This window comes from Mustela nigripes, chromosome 4 (assembly GCF_022355385.1).
Source record: "Mustela nigripes isolate SB6536 chromosome 4, MUSNIG.SB6536, whole genome shotgun sequence".
NCBI classification, from domain to species: Eukaryota; Metazoa; Chordata; class Mammalia; order Carnivora; family Mustelidae; genus Mustela; species Mustela nigripes.
In genome coordinates this window covers 28,360,110-28,380,056 of record NC_081560.1, presented here as the reverse complement: position 1 = coordinate 28,380,056, position 19,947 = coordinate 28,360,110, and the positions used below count along the sequence as shown (strand labels likewise).

Here is a 19,947-nt window from a genome sequence, read left to right as displayed (position 1 = left end):
CCCAGAAGGAAGAAAAAGTATGAATTCTGATCCTGTATTAAGCTTCCTAAAATCTTCTGGGCAAAACTTCAAATCATTTTTTAAAATTTACATCCTGTGCTCACTTCCAAATTTCTGGCTATCTTTGTGATGAAGGTAAAAGAGATCACCTTAAGAACAGACCTATGTACCACTAACAATGATTTATTTCTTTAGAAAGAAAAAGTGTTCAAATACTGTGACAGGTTGGAGTCAAACGACAGCAAAGAAAGTTAAGTTTGGACCATTACTGCTCTATACTGGGGAAAGGTTACCTAGGTAAAAAAAAAAAAGTACCAAAAACAGAACGCCTACTCATCCAGAAGCAAGGCTCTGAGATGACCAAAAATGTTCACATTCCTTGGGCTAGTTTCAGAGTTCGGGCTGCTTTCCAGAAAGACTTCCAGAAAGACATCGAAGAAGTTACCTTAGATACATTACCAGTCCCTGTGAACACAAATGTTAAAGGCCCTATCGACTTTGGCATCAAACCCAGAGATATTTCATAGCCAGCATCGCGGACAGCTTGCACGGCCTGGCTGCTGTTCCTGTAGTTATGGGCCATGCCAATGTGCTGCAGGCAAACACACAGGAATTAAATCAGTCAACTGCCTGAGACATTGTCCAAAAAATGATACACATTTTCCAAAAAATGAACAAAATACACATCTCACCATAAAAGGTGTGTGATGTCCCAAAGCGAGGAGCCTTAGCCCCATTCCGTGTAAAATGTTGATCATCCCTATTGCAGAATCAGACCAACAGAAAAGCCATCAGTCGGGGGTTGAAGCTGCTCTCCCCCTCTCTGCAACCTGCTCGGTGCTCTGATGAAGCACAGACCGCAGCACCGTGGATTCGGAAGGGGCCCAGTGGTCACCGTATCCGTCCCCTCCGTCTGCCATCGAGAGCACTACGCAGCGGCATCCCTGTCTAGTCCCTTCCACTTTCAACCCTGGCAAATGAAAAGTGTCCTTCTTCTTTTCTAAGGTTATTCTCTCCACCTTTGCTCCAAATTCCATGCGGGGCTCGATCCCATTCCTTCTCTAAGGAATTCACTTTAGAAATTATTCCTTTCACTGTCCTTCCTTATTGGCTTACTGTTTCTTTTTAAATTAGCATACACTGTATTATTTGTTTCAGGGGTACAGGTCTGTGATTCATCAGTCCTACACAATGCACAGCCTCACCATAGTACATACCTTCCCCAGTGTCCATCAGCCAGCCACCCCATCCCTTCCAACCCCCTCCCCTCCAGCAACCTTCAGTTTGTTGCCTGAGATTAAGAGTCTCTTACGGTTTGTCTCCCTCTCTGGTTTCATCTTGTTTCATTTTTCCCTCCTTCCACTATGATCCTCTGTCTAGTTTCTCAAATTCTTCATATCAGTGAGATCATATACTTGTCTTTCTCTGATTGAGTTATTTGTCTTAGCACAATATACTGGCTCGCTCTTATCAACATTTAAAGACACTTAGATTCCTCTCAAACCAAAACTAATGAACAAACAAATACAATGTCAGCACTGACCTTATGACTGCCATTGGCAATTTTAGTTATCTAAATAGCTAAACTCAGGGAACAACTGTCAGATCTTGACTTACCTGTCAGTGGTATCTGGCAACGTGGAACCCTCACTTCCCCAAGGATCCCTAACTTGAAAATTTTCATCCTACATTTCTATAGGTGCCTCTTCCCATGCCCATTTCTTTCTGTGTCCTCTGCCCTTTCCTTAAGGTCCTTTTTAAAAATTAGCTGGCCTCAAGATTCTGTCCAGGGACCTACTCTCTTCAATCCCTATACATTTTTTTTCCTTAGCTAATTTTATCCAGTCCTAAATTTCAAGTATTCTGTATACACTGATGACCCCAAGTCTGTATCTCTAACACAGGTTATTTTATTTCAAGACCTGATCAACTATCTTACGAATTTCTCAGTTTGGACTCAAATAGTTAAAACTCAGCATACCCACAGCAAAGACCTCAGCATCCATTCTCCTCTTCTTTTTAGGAACAGAACTTTCCTTCTCTGTATCCCTTCCAAATGTTCTTTGATCTTTTTTCTGAAGTCAACTTTTTTTTTTTTTTAAGATTTTATTTATTTATTTGACAGACAGAGATCACAAGTAGGCAGAAAGGCAGGTAGAAAGGGAGAGAGGAGGAAGCAGGCTCTCCGCGGAGCGGACAGCCTGATGCGGGGCTCGATCCCAGGACCCTGGGATCATGACCTGAGCCGAAGGCAGAGGCTTTAACCCACTGAGCCACCCAGGCGCCCCTGAAGTCAACTTTTAAAAGAGTAATTTATATTCAACAAAATGCACCAATTTAAAGTGCATGGTTTGATAACTGTGAACATATGTATGCACCCATATTACCACCAACATAACTGAGATATACAATATTTCCATCACCCCAGTCAATCCTCCCCAGCTCTTTGCCCCAGAAAGTACTCGTTTTACTTCTCTCTGTACAGAGTAGTTAATTCTACAGTTTCATATAAGTGAAATTATTAGTATATACTTTTTTTATGTGTCTGCTTTTACTCAGCATGTTTTTGAGATTCACACATAATTCAGTGTAGTTTCAGTATTTATTCAGTAGTTTACTTCTTTTTATTGACAAGGAGCTTCCATTTTATGGGTATATCACAACTTATTTATCCATTCTTCTGCTGATAGACATTTGGATTATTTTTACACTATTAGAATGAAGCTACTAGAAATAAGTCTTTGTAAAAAAAAGTAATTCATTTCTCTTGATAAAAGCCTATGAGTAGAATTTCTTATGTACATTGATATTCAAGTTTTTTATTTCTTGAGTTGGTTTTGGTCATTTTCATCTTTCAAGGATTTGTCTATTTGATCAACACTGTCAAATTTATTAGCCTATTCATAATATTTTCTTTCCCTTTTAATGTCTATATGAAATATAGTGATGACCCCTCTTGTATTCCTAATATTGGTAAATTGTGCCTTCTCTATTTCTCTAATCAGCCTAACTGGAGGTCTATCAATTTTAGTGATTTGCTTAAGAAAAAAAAAAAAAAACTAGCTTCTGATTTCATTGATTTTCCCTCTTATCTTTATTATTCTTTTCCTTGTATTTGCTTTGGGTTTAATTACTTCTTCGTTTTCTTGCTTCATAAGATGGAAGTTTAGATCACTAATTTGTGATCTAAATTCTTCATTTCTAATAAAAGCATTAAATGTTATAAATTTCCTCCCAAGCACTACCTTATCTGCACCCCATAAATTCTGGTATGCTGTTTTAAATTTTCATTGAATTCAACGTATTCACTTATTTTCCTGTGATTCCTTCTTGACTCATCAGTTATTCAAAAATACATTGTTTACCTTCCAAATACCTGGAAATTTTCTAGGTATCTTTCTATTATTATTTCAACATCAACTTTATTATAGTCAGAGCACATACTCTATGATTTAAAACATTTTATGTTTATTAAGAACTGTTTTGTTCTTATGGGCCATCTGGGTGAGTGGCTCAAGAAGCCTCAATTATATCAGAGTAGCTGATGGTGTTTTACTGTTCTATATTTCCACCAATTTTCTACTTGTTCTAACAATTACAGACCTTCGAATTCTAATCTGATGTAGAGTTATAACATGAAGTGATGTTTCTTCAACTAAAGAAGGCTCAAAGTACTAAGTGGGCCAAAAGTCAAGAGGACTTTCCCCCCAATTCCAGTTCTTATCCTTTCTTCTCTTGATTCCTGCCCCTCTATCTTTTCCCTCTCTTTCCCCCCTTTTCTTCTCCTCCACAACTTCTCACCACCAAACTGACCTCTCCGAGTCTTCCAGATAGAGCTACCTTCAAAGTCAGATCCTATTCATAGTTGTTCTCCTTTTCCCTGCTTTTTCTTTCTAACTTTTGTAATAAAGATATGTAATGATTTACTTTTTTATTCCCCTAATATTCATCACCCTTAGCTATATCCCTATGTTTATTTTTTTTTCTTTTAAAGATTTTATTTATTTATTTGACAGAGAGAGATCACAAATAGGCAGAGAGTCAGGCAGAGAGAGAGGGGAGGAAGCAGGCTCCCTGCCAAGCAGAGAGCCCGATGCGGGATTCTATCCCTGGACCCTGAGATCATGACTTGAGCTGAAGGCAGAGCCACCCAGGCGCCCTCCCCATGTTTATTTTTATCGGTGGAAATGAACACTTCCCTGCTCTAGCCATAGAAAAAAAGAAAACACAGTTACTTCCCAGGCAAATTTAAAAAGTGGGTGCTGTAAAAACCCTAGCATACCTACCTGCCACACCTGCCCACTGTCCAAACGCCACTACCCGTGTTCCTCTATGATCCACCATTTTCTCGTAATCAATAAGTCGGATTTCCTGAAGAAAGGATAAAAAATTTTCACCCAGACCAACTAAGCTTAATCTCAATGAGTAAAGCATATATATGAGAAAATAAATATATCACATTTCTTCCTCTTATAAAATATATCTTGACTTTGTAAGTTACCATCAGGTGCACCATGAAATATCCAGAAAATGCTGGGTCACAAACTACTGATAGGTCTGTGATTAGAGATGGTCCCAGTAGGGTGATAAATGCCCCCTGAATGTGGTCAATAAAATTGGAAAGGCATGATTTCCTTTACGTTTTAGGCCAGCACAATCTACATATCTATCTACAGTCCACTCATCCCCACATCCTTCCTTCTAGTCTCAAAGAAAACAAGTCCCTCCCAAGGCTAATCCCTGTAAACTGGATCCCAGCTTTTCCCCATGTCTTCCAAGACCACGCTTTCCTGCATTACCCCTTTGTACACTGCTCCTTCCTACCTTAAAAATGACAACACCCCCTTCTCAAGTCCATACACACAAATCTCATTTTCTCTCTCCCTTCCACCTTCCCTCTTTGTTCTCTCTTCATCCTTTTATAAGTAAACTTCATTTACAAAGTAGTACATGCCACCTGCTTTTCATTTTCTCACCTTCACGGAAACCACATTCTTCTGTCTTTGGGAATCTTCCCTCTCAGCAATGTTTTATTAACTCACATTAAAAGCTACTGATATACTGTAATTACAGAATGTCTTAAATAGTCACTTTATCTCCTCAAAGAGCATATGATTTTTACCATGTGCCTGAATATAAGAATGTTTACTATTCATCCAACTCTAAGTAACTGGTTACAAAATACTGCCAAAAAGCAGTTGTTTTTGTTCAGTTCTCTTGTAACAAACAAAAGTTCATGTAACAAAAAAGAAAATCCTTCCTAAGTACTTTTATTTTTTTTTTTTTTAAAGATTTGTTTTTAATTTATTTGATGGATAGAGATCACTAGTAGGCAGAGAGGCAGGCAGGGGCGGGGTGGGGGGTGGGGGGAAGCAGGCTCCCCACTGAGCAGAGACCCTGATGTGGGGCCTGATCCCAGGATCCTGAGATCCTGACCTGAGCTGAAGGCAGAGGCTCAACTCATTGAGCCACCCAGGCGCCCCTCCTAAGTACTTTTAAAGGAGTTTATCTGCTTAAGGTGAAACCTTTTTCTTGTAGCATTATTTACATTAATTACTTTTTGAGTTTGTTTTTCAAAACCACTGGGAATTCACTAGCAGAGGTCTTGTAAATTTGAAATGATAGAATGTATTCTATAGGCCCATGCAGAACACAATTTCCTCCCTTCCTTTTACAGTTTGTGAGGTCTCCTGTCCTCTGCCTATCCTTAGATTCTAGTCTAGTTTCTAATGCTCTAATCTAGCATTCTTACCCCAGGGCTTATACCTTGGACTTCTCTATCTACACTTACTGCCTACCCTCATCATGTCTCCCAGTCTTAGATGCCATCAAGTCTCTAACAACCGCAAATATGTATCGGGAGGAGTCGCCTGGAGCTACAAACTCATTATCAATGGCTCCCTCTTTAAAATCTAATGTCTAAAGTCTGAAATCTGCTTAGATGTCCAATGGACCAATTAAACTCAGCAGCCCTAAACTCGACTCCTGTCTCCTGGTGGACCCACCCAAGCCTGCTCCCTCTTGCAGTACCATCATCTCAGTCTGTGGACACTCCTTCAAATTGCCCAAGCGAAGACCCTGGACTCCTCTCATTTGCTCTTTCTCTCATATTCCACATTTGTTTCACCTGTAACTTCTGCAGGATCTGACTTCTAAAATACAGTCTTTGTATCACCACCTCTACTTCCACACTTCCACTCCCTTGTGCAAGCTACTGTCATTTGGAACCTGGTATCCATACTAGTCTAGACTAACAATCTTATCAATTTTCTCCTCCCATCTCCAATATTATCCATACGGCAGGCTGAATAAGCACTTTAGAACATGATTTACTGGGGCGCCTGGGTGGCTCAGTGGGTTAAGCCTCTGCCTTCGGCTCAGGTCATGGTCTTAGGGTCCTGGGATCAAGCCCCGCATCAGGTTCTCTGCTCAGCAGGGAGCCTGCTCCCTCCTCTCTCTCTCTCTGCCTGCCTCTCTGCCTACTTGTGATGTCTCTCTGTCAAATTAAAAAAAAAAAAATCTTTAAGAACATGATTTACTAATCCTCCACTCAGCCAGACCCACAGGACCTTGCACTAGTATGCTCTCCGCTTGGAAAACTCTTACCTGACAGATATGACTTGATCCTTCACATCCTTTGAATTTCTGCTCAATGCCAAATTTGCAGTGAGGCTCTCCCCGATCGTCCTATTTAAATTATCATCCACCCACATTGCCCAAAACCCCCTTTTTCCTTCTGTATTATATTGATGTCCAACACACATATCTCCAAGTGACAGATGAGATATCTTATTTATATATTTATCATCTGTCTCCTCCCACTAGAATGTAAGCCACTGCAGTGAAGAAGATCAGTCACAATGAAGACACTAAGTATTTGTTGAATTAATACTTTAGAGTTTTTGTATAGTACTTATATCTCAAAAAATGATTTCTTCCTTCATGAATTATAATAAATGTAAAAATAATTCCCAGTCCAGTTCTGGCACTACAGAGCTGTGCAACCTCAGTCTAGTCACTTCACCTCTCTGGACTCCATCTGAGAAATGAGGGAAGTGGATTTTTTTGATCCCCGAAGCTCTTTTCAGCTCTCAATTCTACTTGGTAGTATCTGACCAATTGGCATTATAAAATGCTAATCATTTGGGGGGAACACTTTTATCATTTTTTTTCCATTTCAGTACAAAAGGAATGAAATGTTTGGTTTCTCTTATTAAATTCCAAACATGCACAGCAGAGAAGCCCTAAGAGCAGCAGAACTATTCAAGCACTAATTCACAGATCACCTTTCCTACTGAGGTGAATAACATGATGTATTTCCTACATGCTGAAAGGAAACTAAAACTCCACTTGACATTTAAAGATAGAAAAAAATACTCTTTCTATATTAACATTTATGATTACTGGTCACTAATTACCTGTCTCAGAATCTCATCCAGCAAGCCCATATTGGCCTCCTGAGCCTTTATTGTGTGGGAGAAGAATGCATAAGTCTTCTTAGACATTAATTTTTCCTCTGGGGGTCTTTTAACTCCCAAAATTAGACAAGCTTCAGAAATATCCTCCTGAAGAATGCCACCAGCTTTGACATATTCCTGGGAATGCAATTTTGGTTAAAAGTTATTTCCCTAATTTGTTATATTCTTATTTTCTTTAATAAATAAGTGTAGCAATTAAAGGCACAATCTTTTGAAGGCATAAAATCTGTATGGATCAGAACAAATAGTAGAATAGCTACTTCTAGTATTTTACTTTCTTGCTGAAGATCAATTTAACAAGTTTGACTTTTATAGCAAAAAAAATTAGAAAATTCACCACCTACTCCTATTTAAGAGCAGAGAATACTGTGTCATAACTACTAGCACATATGATTTTAAAATATTTGTGAAATGTATATTTTGTATCAACAATGCACTGAAATGTTAAATGCAAAATAGCAATTTACTACTCAGGTGTATTTTGAAAAGAAAGACATATATCTGCAATATTTTCTTTTTTCTTTTCTTCTTTTCTTTTTCTTTCTTTTTTTTGGGGGGGGGTTCAATTAGTATTTATTACTGCCCCACTCCATCCAGCAGACTGTGCTAGAGATGAGATGGTAAGACACACTAAAAAGGCAGACAACATCCTTCCTATAAAGAAGCTCATGAAATACAGTAAAAAGAAGTTAGGAGCATAGTAAATGAGGCTGAATTCAAAAGAATTATGAACAGCAGAATCTAAGTGATACATTAGTTTAATGGATACTGAGATAATTCCTGGGTGAGATTATCAAGGAAATATGAAACTTTAAAGTAATCTAAAAGGCTAGGTAGGATTTGGAGAGATGGGAGATGCAAGGTGGTAGTATCAGTAGAAAGAATTGAAGAAATATATACAAATATGGAGGCAGGAAAGTAAGGAGATATTTAGGGCATAAGGGATAAGTCAATTTGGAAAAGAAGACTATTACGGTGAATATGGTCTTTACTGGATAAAAAATTAAAATCATCATCAACATTTATTAATAAATTAGTAGTTGCTTTCCTAAGCTGTTTTCAGGAATTATCTCATATAATTTTCCTAAAACTCCCATGAGGTAGGTATTATTATTACAGCCATTTAATCAATGGGAAATCTGAGGCTTACACATTTAACTGAGATTGGGTATCTAGCACATGGAGGCAATAGAAGTCATTTCAGACTTCTAAATAAAGGGTTAGCATGATCCAGGCAGAATTAAAAGAGCATCAAAAGTGGCAGCTGAATAAGAGGAAGATGAATCTAGTTAGGAATCTACTTTAAAGGAAACTACAGATGGACAGATACTACAAGAGTGAACATATGATTCATACCTGGTTTCTTTGAAAACAATCTATTTGTCCATTTGTAGTAGACTGGTTAAATAAATCACAAATCACGGAGTAATTATGACATTAAAACACAGCCATTAAATAGAATGAAGCGGATCTCCATGAACAGACAAGGAGTGAGTTCCAGGACATCTCACTGACTAAACAAACAAGGTAAGATAGAGTATGTATAGTTTACAACCTTCTATGTAAGACTAAGGGGGAAACTGAGAAAACACACACACACACACACACACACACACGCTCATTTTTACAGAAAGAAACATAGGAATAATAGGTCAGAAACTAATGACAATGGTAAACTATGGAGAGGGTAGGAACAGGATGTAAGGGATTAAGATAAGAAGACTTTCTACATTGCATCATTTTACATAGTTCAAACATTTGAAACTTTTAAATGTTTCACTTATCTTAAAAACATAATTAAATCAAAAACGATTTAAAGCAACCTTGAAAATGTATAGAAAAAAATATATAAATCCAACTGAATATCACATAGACAATATAACTATATAGAAAGAATAACTCAAATAACTTTAATACAGCAATCTGAATATTCTTTGTGAGATATATCCTAAAAGCAGAAACAGTTTGTTTATTCAAAAAATACTAAACTCCATTTAATAGGTTTATTTTTTTTTATTGAGGTATAATTGACATACATTATATAGTTTCACATATACAACATAATAATCGATATTTGTATGTATTGCAAAATGTTCGCCAAAATAAATCTAGTTAACATCTGTCACCATGCACAGTTGCATAAGAACTTTTAAGATCTACTCTGTTAACATTTATAGGTTTATTGTTAGTTATAATAATAGCTATCATGATTCCAAAACTATTTTATGTATAATACAAGATAAAACAAAAAGCATGCCTTAATATTATAAAGAATTAAAATTTTCACTAGTGGAGAAAATATATGTAAATATAAAATTTTAAGTGTTTTTAAGAAAAACCTGCAATGTTAAAAATTTTAGTTTGAAATATCCGTATGGATTCATGATGAAGTAATATAAAGTAATATATACTATATGTATGTGTAATCTTATTTCTTAGCTCTATTCACTAAAAGTGCTAAGAGAAACAATATCTCAGTAAAAATAAGCACACTTAACACCAGATATCAGATCTTGGTTTCTATATACTAAAAGAAATCAGAGCTCCCTGGTGAGATAATTGACTAATCCCAGGTGCAGGGCAAAAAAAGCACAAGGTAAGACTAAGACCATTTGTTGGTGCAGGAAACAAGAAAGCTGAAAGATCAAGTGCTCCAAAGGACAGAGGAGCACCCTTAAAGGAACCCTCTATCTCGAATTTGGGATAACTGGGACATTAAAAAAAAATGGTTAATAGATTATCATACATTAAATGAAAAAAGTCCATACAGCCATAATGATACTCAAAAGAGCAAGACAAAAAAAGTAAGGGCAATCTCTTTTCTATAGAAGAAAATCAGCAAGTAAACTTAGAAGAGTGATAAGGTCAGAAAATCATCACTTCGCAAGCTTCCGTGTTAAAAATGATTCAGGAAAGATCATCAACGTATCCTAACATCTTTAGCAAAAGGTAGCTGAGAAACAAACACAAGATTCACAGGTCTCAAAACATCACTCCGCAGAAGACTCAGTAATTACAAACAGAAAAAGGTATGTAGAGAATGGAGAGACCTGGTGGCAACTACCTCAGCCAAGTGACCACGAATTCCTAACCTTGGGACAACCTGGTATTTTGTGTCTGATGTGATAGAGTGGAAAGAACACGCACCACCTGGGAAATATTTGTATCAGAAGTGTTTTAACCTGAATATAATCGCCAATAACACCCAAAGCAGACCATTCTACAAGTCAAGTAGTCTGGACTCTTCAAAAAGAGTCAATGTCTTAGAAATAAACAAATCAAAAGGGCGCGCAGATCTAAATTAAAAGAACTAAAGAGACATAACAATAAATGCAATGAACCTTAATTAAGCCTCAATTAAAATAAAAGACCATAAAGACATTTGAGAGAATGGGGAATTTGAAATGGGCTATGTGAGATGATATTATGGAATTACTATTTTTTTAGGTCTGATGGTTATGCAGGAGAATGATTTATTCCCAGGAAATGTAGTAATGTCTTAGTGGCCTTAGGCTCCCCAGTCCCAGAACCAGGGCTGCACATGGACATAATGACTAAAGGACATCGCTCCCTTCTAAAGGCAATTCCTCTATCCCTTACCTGGAGAAAGCACGGAATAGGGTGGAAAAAAAAAATACTTAACTCATTAAATTCTGGACTCAAGTAAAAATTCTAACTAGAAATCTCATTATAATCAAAACAAAGGAATATCATCATGTGGTGTTTAAGTACATTGGCAAACATTTCATTTTTATTCAGATGTTCCTTGATTTCATAAACATTGCATTTTTACTCGGATGCTCCTTGATTTTCATTTTATTCCCACATATTTAAAAAATAAGAAATATTTACCTTGTCATGAATGGCTCGCCTATTGGAAGGCTGTATTAGGACTTTGTATCCCAGGTTGGTGATCCCTTTGATGTGCCGGGGAGCCAGAGGCGCCCTCCTCTCCCAGGCATTCACATCCTCCCTCCTCAGGGCCACCACCGCTTTGTGGTGAAGCCCTTTGGAGAAGCTGAGCCCCAGCCTGCCCAGTTTGGTCCTTTGTACTCGCAGCATCTTAAAACCTGCTGACTGTAAAGACATCATAAGAGAACAGGACAACAAAGGCAGGAGGGCTCACAGATCATTTCTGGTCTCCTGAGAAATCTGCTGTAAAATCCAACCAACTCAGATATAACTGAGATATAACAAGATAGAGAAAAGGGGAGGGAAACCTTGGATGACGTGAAGAGCTCCCTTACCCAACAAACCCAAATTTCCACAAATGAAGTTATTTCCAAAATAAAAATGTACAGAGTAAATTATAGGACACTAGCCAATATTTGCCAAACCAAAAGAGTTTTTGAAATATGTTTCGTCAAACATGTATTCAGCACAAAAGTTTTAAGCATTTTAACCTATGATGCAAATACAAAAAGATAATTTATGCCTATTTTGATGGCACAAAGGCTGGAATCCTTTAATCGTGTGCAAGATTTTTGACAATCCAGCTCCAACCTCTTTGGAGTTTCATCTCAGACCATTCCCTAAACTGGTGCTACTCCAAGTGTGTCTGGCAGCCTGTTGGCAGTCGGTGACCTGCTCTTTACGGGTCCTGGATGAGCAATGCACAGAAATAGAAAGGGAGTTCTTGGAAACCTCTATACCACATGACCATTTTTCTAGTAATTCAATGTTAATGAATTTTAGAAAAGTATTGGTCCTGGCAGATTGGAAATTTAAGAAAACAAAACAAACATGCTTCTCCATAACAGGTGTTGAAAGGTTAAGAAGCACTGTCCTAGCCCCCCCCCTTTTGTTGCTATAAACATGCTGCTCCCCTTTTCAGGGTTTCCCCTCCATACCACTTCCTCCTGCTATTATATTAAACCCAGATCTGCCTCAACCAGTTTTCTGCTACTCCAGATTGCATAACTCATTTATTCAATCAAGAAACTGAATAAACAAGGGGCTTACTATGTGCCAGCACAGAGTCAAATTTATATAGATTTTTAAAGCATAAATATCAAACAATAGTCTGTCCCTCTTCAAATGGTTACATATACTTGATAATTTCAGAGGATAATCTGCTGGATCATTTCAATGCTAAGCCTTAGTTTTTTATGTTTAAGGTTGGCATCAAAATACAAAAATTGAATTTCACGCTTCTAGAAATTTCCTACCAATCACTACTAACATACACCAAAATTCTTATGAACACATTTCTGTTACATCAGATTGCAATCTCTACACCAGACCCACTTTACAGATGGGGAAGTTCTGTCTAAACAGCGGCATATACAAGTGGATTTTCTGGGAGCAACTACTTGCCATTTGAGATAGAAAATTTATAGGTCAAGTCCCAACACAACAGACTAAAAGAACAAAGCAAACAGCAAGGAGATCAGCTAAGAAGACTTTAGAAAGAAGAAGGACAGTAAGAAAAATGATGCACACAGCAAGCAAACACACTGATAAAAAAGCAGCTCAGGCTCTTTCACTTGGCCAAAATACTAATGAGCAATATTCTGGTAAAAGACTGCTATATACACTATCTGATTTTTGTTTTTTTTTATACAGCTTTGTTTTTTAAAATTCGTCTTTTTTTGAGAGAGAGAGAGAGAGAAAGCTAGAGAGCATGTGTGAGCAGAGGGGAGGGGCAGAGGGAGAGAGAGAATGCCAGGCAGCCTCCACACTCAGCACAGAGCTCAACACAGCTTTATATCACCACCCTGAGATCATGACTTAAGCAGAAATCAAGAGTCAGAGGCTCAACCAAAAGAGCCACCCACGTGCCCTTATACAGTTTTGTTTTTAAAAGATTATATCAGGCCCAAACTCAAGCCCAAGTCCATAGCACTCATTCTTCCCCAAACCAGAGGAAAAACTGCAAGAATACCATAGGACTTAAATCCCAATGGTTCTTAAATAAAACCAATTCCAAAGATAAGTGAGTTTTGTTTTGTTTTGTTTTTAACACACAGATAAGCCTAGAAATGGTCCCATCTTTCCCACAGGGCTCTATTTCACATACCGTAGGTGACCAAGTGACCCTGCATCCTCTATTCTTAGCAGCAATTCTTGGAGCCAATATGAGGGAACACGTTCAGATAATTTGGTGTCTCTCCTCCGCCCAAACTTGATTTATAAGCACTGCCTCACCTCCCCCAGTGACCATCATCCCACCTCTTCCTCCCTACCTCCCTTGTCCAGGATAGGGAATATGGTGTGGAGACACAGACACATACACACAAATAATACACACATATATATTTGCAAAGGCAGACTTTTTTTTTTTTTTTAAAGATTATTCATTTAAGAGAGAGAAAGAGAGACAGGGAGGGCAGAAGGGAGGGAGAAGAAGACTCCCTGCTGAGCTGGGAGCTCAACTGAGGACTCCTCCCAAGACCTGGAGATCATAATCTGAGCCGAAGGCAGCTGCTTAACCACCTCCACCAACCAGGTGCCCGGCAAAGGCAGACTTTCTATGGAGACTAGAAAAGAAGCATAGCAGGGAGTAGATCCTCTCGTTTCTTTGGGAAGCTGCTTTCACTTTCACTTTTTGTAGGGAATTCTCAAATCATAATTCTAACTTTGTTTTTAAATAAAGATAACAATAGACACCATGCTAAACACTATGCTGAACACTTTCCAGACATTATTTCATTTCCTCCTTGCAAAAACCTTAATCAGTAGATACTATTACTATTTTCATTTTACAGGTGAAAAAACTTAACTGGAATCTGCCTGGAGCTGCTGCTTCTAAGTAGAAGCAGGATTCCTGGGTTAATATTTAACACTCAGGATTTTTCTCTTAGCCAAAGCCTACAGATCCACACCATGTAGATCTGATGTATGTTAACTGCTGCCAGCTCATTTCTGAAATAAATTAGATTCATATGGCCTCGACTTTAAGTGATCCGTTCTCTCCCCAGCATGGGGTGCTTCTACCGATCCCTTTCCTATGGGCCACGGAAAATCCTTCCTGAGTCATTGCCAAGGTAAATTCTCGGTTTCTGGGTACTTAGAACAAGAGATTTAATTGCATCAGGTATTACTGCGTTAGTAATTGCTTGAACTTCGAAATTTGGTCTCAACGTGGTAAATCTCCAGGCCCACAATTCATTTCATTCTAAGGTCATCAAGAAACTGCAGCAGTGAGGATTTCTTAACTGTTCTTAGAGCATGGTGGGTGTCTATTTCATGGAAATGTCTAGGTGGGCTGTGTTAGATTTCCCTGTCCTGAATTTTGTGGGCCTTTCCAAGAATATCAGGCAGTAAATGTGAGGTATATTTCTGGCAATGCTTTCAGTGAAACAATGCATGAAGACCCCTGGTTTACCTACTGGTTCTAGTGAGATCACTTGTCAGTACTAAGGACAGTTTGTAGGATGAGCGAGGAGGAGGTGGGAAAGCAAGAAAAGGAGATGAAGAGACAAAGAGCGAGCTAGGGAAGATAAGGAGGAGGATCAGAAGAAGAGGAATAAAGGGTAGAGAGAGAAGTGTCACATAGCAGAGGGAAATATCTTCCCCTGCCAATTTCTAAACAGTATGTTTCCTTCAACACATAAAAGGCCACTGTTCCAAATAGCACGAAAATGAAATTTAAAAGATTCTTCTCTATGTTTTGTAAACCAAGAACAGCACTAAGGTATACATTTTTTTTAAGGTATACATTTTTTTTGTTTGTTTTGTTTTGTTTTTATTAATTTTTTATTTTTTATAAACATATATTTTTATCCCCAGGGGTACAGGTCTGTGAATCACCAGGTTTACACACTTCACAGCACTCACCAAAGCACATACCCTCCCCAATGTCCATAACCCCACCCCCCTTCTCCCAAACCCCCTCCCCCCCCCACCCCCCAGTTTGTTTTGTGAGATTAAGAGTCACTTATGGTTTATCCAATTAAGGTATTCATTTTTAATCAGGAATTTGAAATAACTCTAAAAAGTCACGGGAGTATTACAGTGAATTGCACAGGCATGCACTGAGATAGGAGGACGATGAGTGGATGCACTTAGCAACAGAACATCTCTATGATACCACCATACCGCTCTTCCCATCTTTCAATGGGGAAAAGACTTAAGAACATCTTTTAATTTACAAATTATCGATCTTTGCAATGTATTCATGACAATGTGCCCCAGGGAGGACATCTTTAAATGTTCTTGGTATTTTCTACCCTTTTCAGAAGTGAAAAGGAAAATGGTCATTAGAGATAAAGATGATAGATAGATAAATAGATGGAGCAAGCCCAGAATTCCATACATACCCCACCACTTTCTTTCAGTTACTATGAAATAAACTATGATCACTGATTGTACCACCATCCTAAATCACATGAAGGAAGCAAAGATTTTGTGAGATGTATTCATAAAAGATTATATCTAAGTAAAAGCTGCCTTCAAGAGCAGAAGCCACAGCTCCACCATGAGTCGTGACCCACAATACATATTTGGTTTCCAGACCATAATAATCCCAGAGGCCCTAAAGGGTTCCAAATTAACAGAACACCTGGTGATGGCCTAGAACAAATCCAAATGCCTCCCAACCCCAAGGCTTGCCAGAACAAGCCTTGGGCAAGCAGCAACACCATCCTCCAGACTTTCACTTCCTGTTGCATAGGTACATTCTTTTAATGCTTCCATGTTAAATTCCTTATAAAACAGTTAACCATATGTTAAAAAACAAACAAAAAAACAGCAGACTTGGGGCAGGAGGAATCTACTAATATTAATTAATCTGGTCTAAGAATATTCATGTTTTCAAGCAGCTTCTCAAAGTCATCCAAAGATCTCTAAAACCCATGACTCTTCTGGTCTTTAGCCCACAAATTTAGTATCATTGAGATGGACTGCAAAGTTAATTTTAAATTGGACTCTAATCCAAAAAGTTTACCTGCTTATTTGTCTTTTTGCTAAACTATGAATGTTTACTCTGTGACCTTGGTACATAACTGGGCCTGTTTGTGCCTCATCTGCAAAATGGATTCAGATTAGTATCTACCTCGGAGGGCTACTGTGAAGTTTATCTGAGCCAATATGCACAAAGTACTGAGTACTATCTTGCACACCATTAATACTTAATAAATGTCAAGAAAAGAAGAAGGCTCCAAGCCTGCTTACTCCTTGAGGGGGGGACAAGCACACCACTAACAGAAAACACTACCTTCCCTTTCTCTTTGTCACAGTGTAGTAAAACCTTCACAATGGCTCCACATTGACCCCCTCCCTCCTTCTTTTCATTTGTCAAGGAAAACAAAATGGAGCCCAGTAAGCCCTCTCCTCAATTTTACCCTTCAGGCCTCGGTGTTCAAAATATATATAACTTAGCATTTTAATACAGTATTTCATTAAATTTATAACACATTTTTCATATTTTAGCCCTAAAATAGGGATGTATTTTATTATGGATGGTATCTTAGATTCAATGAAAACAGTAATGTTATTTCCTATGCCAAATGTACAGTTTCTTAATTCCATAGAATTTTCTTGTGATCTCACCAAAAATACTTGCCACTGTATGCAATGTTATTTGTATAAGATAATTAATAAGGGATTGTCTGGAAAACTTTTCTGTTAAAGGAGGACTGCACACATGCCAAAGGTCACTTCCAAAATCCTGAGCTGTTAAGGACTGTTAAGGCTTAAAAGCTTGGGAGTGGGGGAGGAGGTGGGTAAAAGGGCTCCACTGCAAATAAATCCAAGTAAAGTTCTGATAATGCTGATACCAGTAACAAGTGAGACTGAAAACAAGTATGATTTTCTGGAGAGTGGTAAAATCACTAGGGCAAATTGGCCTAAATCTTTGTCCTCTAACTCACTTTGCAGAATGGCCACAAACTTTACACTGCCAGAAGGTCATATACCCCTGGATTCACTCATCTATGGGGAAAAGGCAGAGGGAGAGTGCAAGTGACAAAACATACACGCAGAGACAGAGAGGCATCTATGCAAAGTGCTCCTGCTAACTTTTTATTTCTACCATAAAATATGTGAAAGTTACCGCCTGAGTAAATGACCTTTCAGTCCCCTGAGTAGCTACATGGGCATAATTATAGCCACAACTTCCCCACATTCTGATAACTGATGGCCCACAATATCAAAAAATGTCCACCTTTGTTCAGGTTACTGAATGCTCTCTCTCCCTTCCTTCTTTCCTCTCTCCAAGCCCACCCCACTCCCACTCCCCTAAAATCAGTGTCTGAAAAACACATCACTTCTGGAAGTTGTTAGGGCATTTAGCGCAACTCAGTCAGGCAGAGGAACTGCGCCTGCTTGTGCCCCTTCCCAGCCTAAGTGCTCACACTGGACACGCAGGCCCCACAAGGTCTCAGGAGTTGCTGAGTGCCCAAATTTCTTAAATCTTCTTTGTCCGTTAGAGTATAGCCAAGCAACAGCAGTATGCTGGGGGGGGGGGGGGGTGGGAGGGGGTGTTGGTGAGAGGAGTCCCCACCTCAAAGAGAATGACCAGCCCGAGATGGTCAGGTTCAAGAGTCTGTGATCAGAGTTTGTCTAAGCAGGCCAGAGCTGGAAAAGTCGACCGGCAACCGCATACAGAGAAAGCTGGGGTTAAGGGAGAGGGCTGCCCCCCAAAATCTCCATCAACCACACCCCGCCACCAGCCAACCCAAATAAATATACAGTCCGAGAATTAACGTTCTGCAGCTTCCACATCTATCCTTTATTCCCCAACGACTGCTCCTGCTTCCCCGGCCAAAAAGAGAGAGAAAAATAATAATAATAATTGCCATCCCTTGCCTTTGCTATTCAAAATTCCAGGACTGCGCTGACAGCCCTCCCTCGCTCCAAAGGAAACGCTCGCAAGGGAGGCCGAAAAGCTCGCCACCCTCTCCCTGGGCCGGTCCGGGAAACCACTGAGTTGCGCGGAGTCGCCGAGTGGCCCGCGGCGCAGGGCGTGGGAGAGGCAGAGCTCGCCCGCCGCTCTCGGAGGACAGTCGGAGCTCGCGGGCGATCTCCAAGCGCATCTCGCCGGCTGAGCCCACCGCCCGGCGGCTCAGCCCCCTCCGGGCGGCCCTCCTCACCTCGTCCCCGCTGAGGTGCCGACGGGTCCCGCCACCTCCGAGCTCCGGAGAGGGTAGGTTCCGAATTCCCAACCGAAATTGGGATGCGGGCCGGGAGGAGGAGGTGTTTGCTCAACTTTTGAGGACGTCATGCCTCTTCTTCCCGCGGCCAATCAGCGGCCGCCCTGAGGGAACAACCTTCTCCTGCGCCAATCGGCGGCGCTGCCAGGTGCTAGGTCATGCCCTGCCCCTGCTCCTCCCCGAAAATCCCTCTGCCTTCTAGATCTCTGACCTGCGTGCGTCCTTAGCTGGGGGCATCACGTCCTTCCAGGACAGTTATTGACCACGTTTGTAACTGTCCGTAGCAGAGGACAGGCGGAAACGCAGGAGGACGAAAACAGTCCGGGCATTACACACTAGAGAGATGTGTGTCTCTCCCGGAAAAAAGTTGTGAGCTCATGTGTATTACGTTTGTTTTAGCGATACACACTTTTCAAAGCATTTCAGAGCTTCATAATAAGCCTGTGAGGCCAGATGACCGTTCCTAGAACAGTTTTAGAGTCCAACAAACTGAGACTACCAAATTAAGTGTAGTGTATCTATATCCAGTGAATATTAAGTGTAGTAATATTCACATCCAGTGAATATTAAGAATCTGTGTGGCAAAGTCTACTAGTCTTAAAAAGTCCTAAGTGGCCCTACAGGGACAGGAGAAATGCGCTTCATAAAGACTAGCCTCAGTGCTAGAGGCTGAAGAAATGCCAGATGCCCATCTGTGGTCCTTCTAGGAAGTCAATGGCCTAAGGGTAATTGTCCCTCCTATTCTCATAACTTTCTCCAACAGACTTTTCTTATACCTACCTTTTCTCATACCTACCACTGAAACAGATGTGTTTCACCATGAAACTCTTGTGTCAATAATCTAGAGCCTAGAACATTCTTATAAACTCCAAGCGCAGAGAAAATTAAAATCTTTTCTGGAAGCTGAGACTGTCCTCTGTATCTCTAGATTCATATTCCTAATGACTCCTCTACAGCCTTCCCTTTGTATTAGGTTTCCCAGCTCTATTCTTGATGTCACCAGCTTCCTAATTACCACTGAGCCAGGCCTGAAACACGAAATTTGCTTCAGTTCTTCCTCCATCTGTCAACCCTACCTCTGGTGTTGACTCCGACCTTTAAAATCCCTCTGTGATCTGTCTCACCCAAACCCCTTTTATGCACTGACTAGGTCATGTTTCCTTAAGCACACAACTCTGATCATCTCATTAGCCTGAGCAAAAGCCCCTGGGACTATCCACTATTTGTAGACCACTGCCCCAAGTCCTTGACACGGCATGTGATTTGCTTCAAGATTCGGCCAAAATCAGCCATCTCAGCTTTATTTCTATGGTAGAACCAGCCTTAAACTGACACTGAAAGACAATCCGTGCTTTGCTATATCGCTAAGGGTTAGG

General features: G+C 39.7%; 1 protein-coding gene across 1 annotated transcript in view; it reads right to left on the bottom strand.

The window, feature by feature from the left end:
- Positions 1–18,618, bottom strand: part of AASS (aminoadipate-semialdehyde synthase) — a 51,724-nt gene extending 33,106 nt beyond the window's left edge. Inside the window, exons 1-6 of the mRNA XM_059396501.1 lie at positions 18,512–18,618; positions 11,331–11,555; positions 7,419–7,595; positions 4,287–4,371; positions 693–760; positions 446–592 (exon numbers count right to left, since the gene is read on the bottom strand). Of these exons, the coding sequence (XP_059252484.1) occupies positions 446–592; positions 693–760; positions 4,287–4,371; positions 7,419–7,595; positions 11,331–11,540 (687 nt within the window). The 5' untranslated portion in view covers positions 11,541–11,555; positions 18,512–18,618. The remainder of the gene's footprint in view (positions 1–445; positions 593–692; positions 761–4,286; positions 4,372–7,418; positions 7,596–11,330; positions 11,556–18,511) is intronic.
- Positions 18,619–19,947: the final 1,329 nt, after the last annotated feature.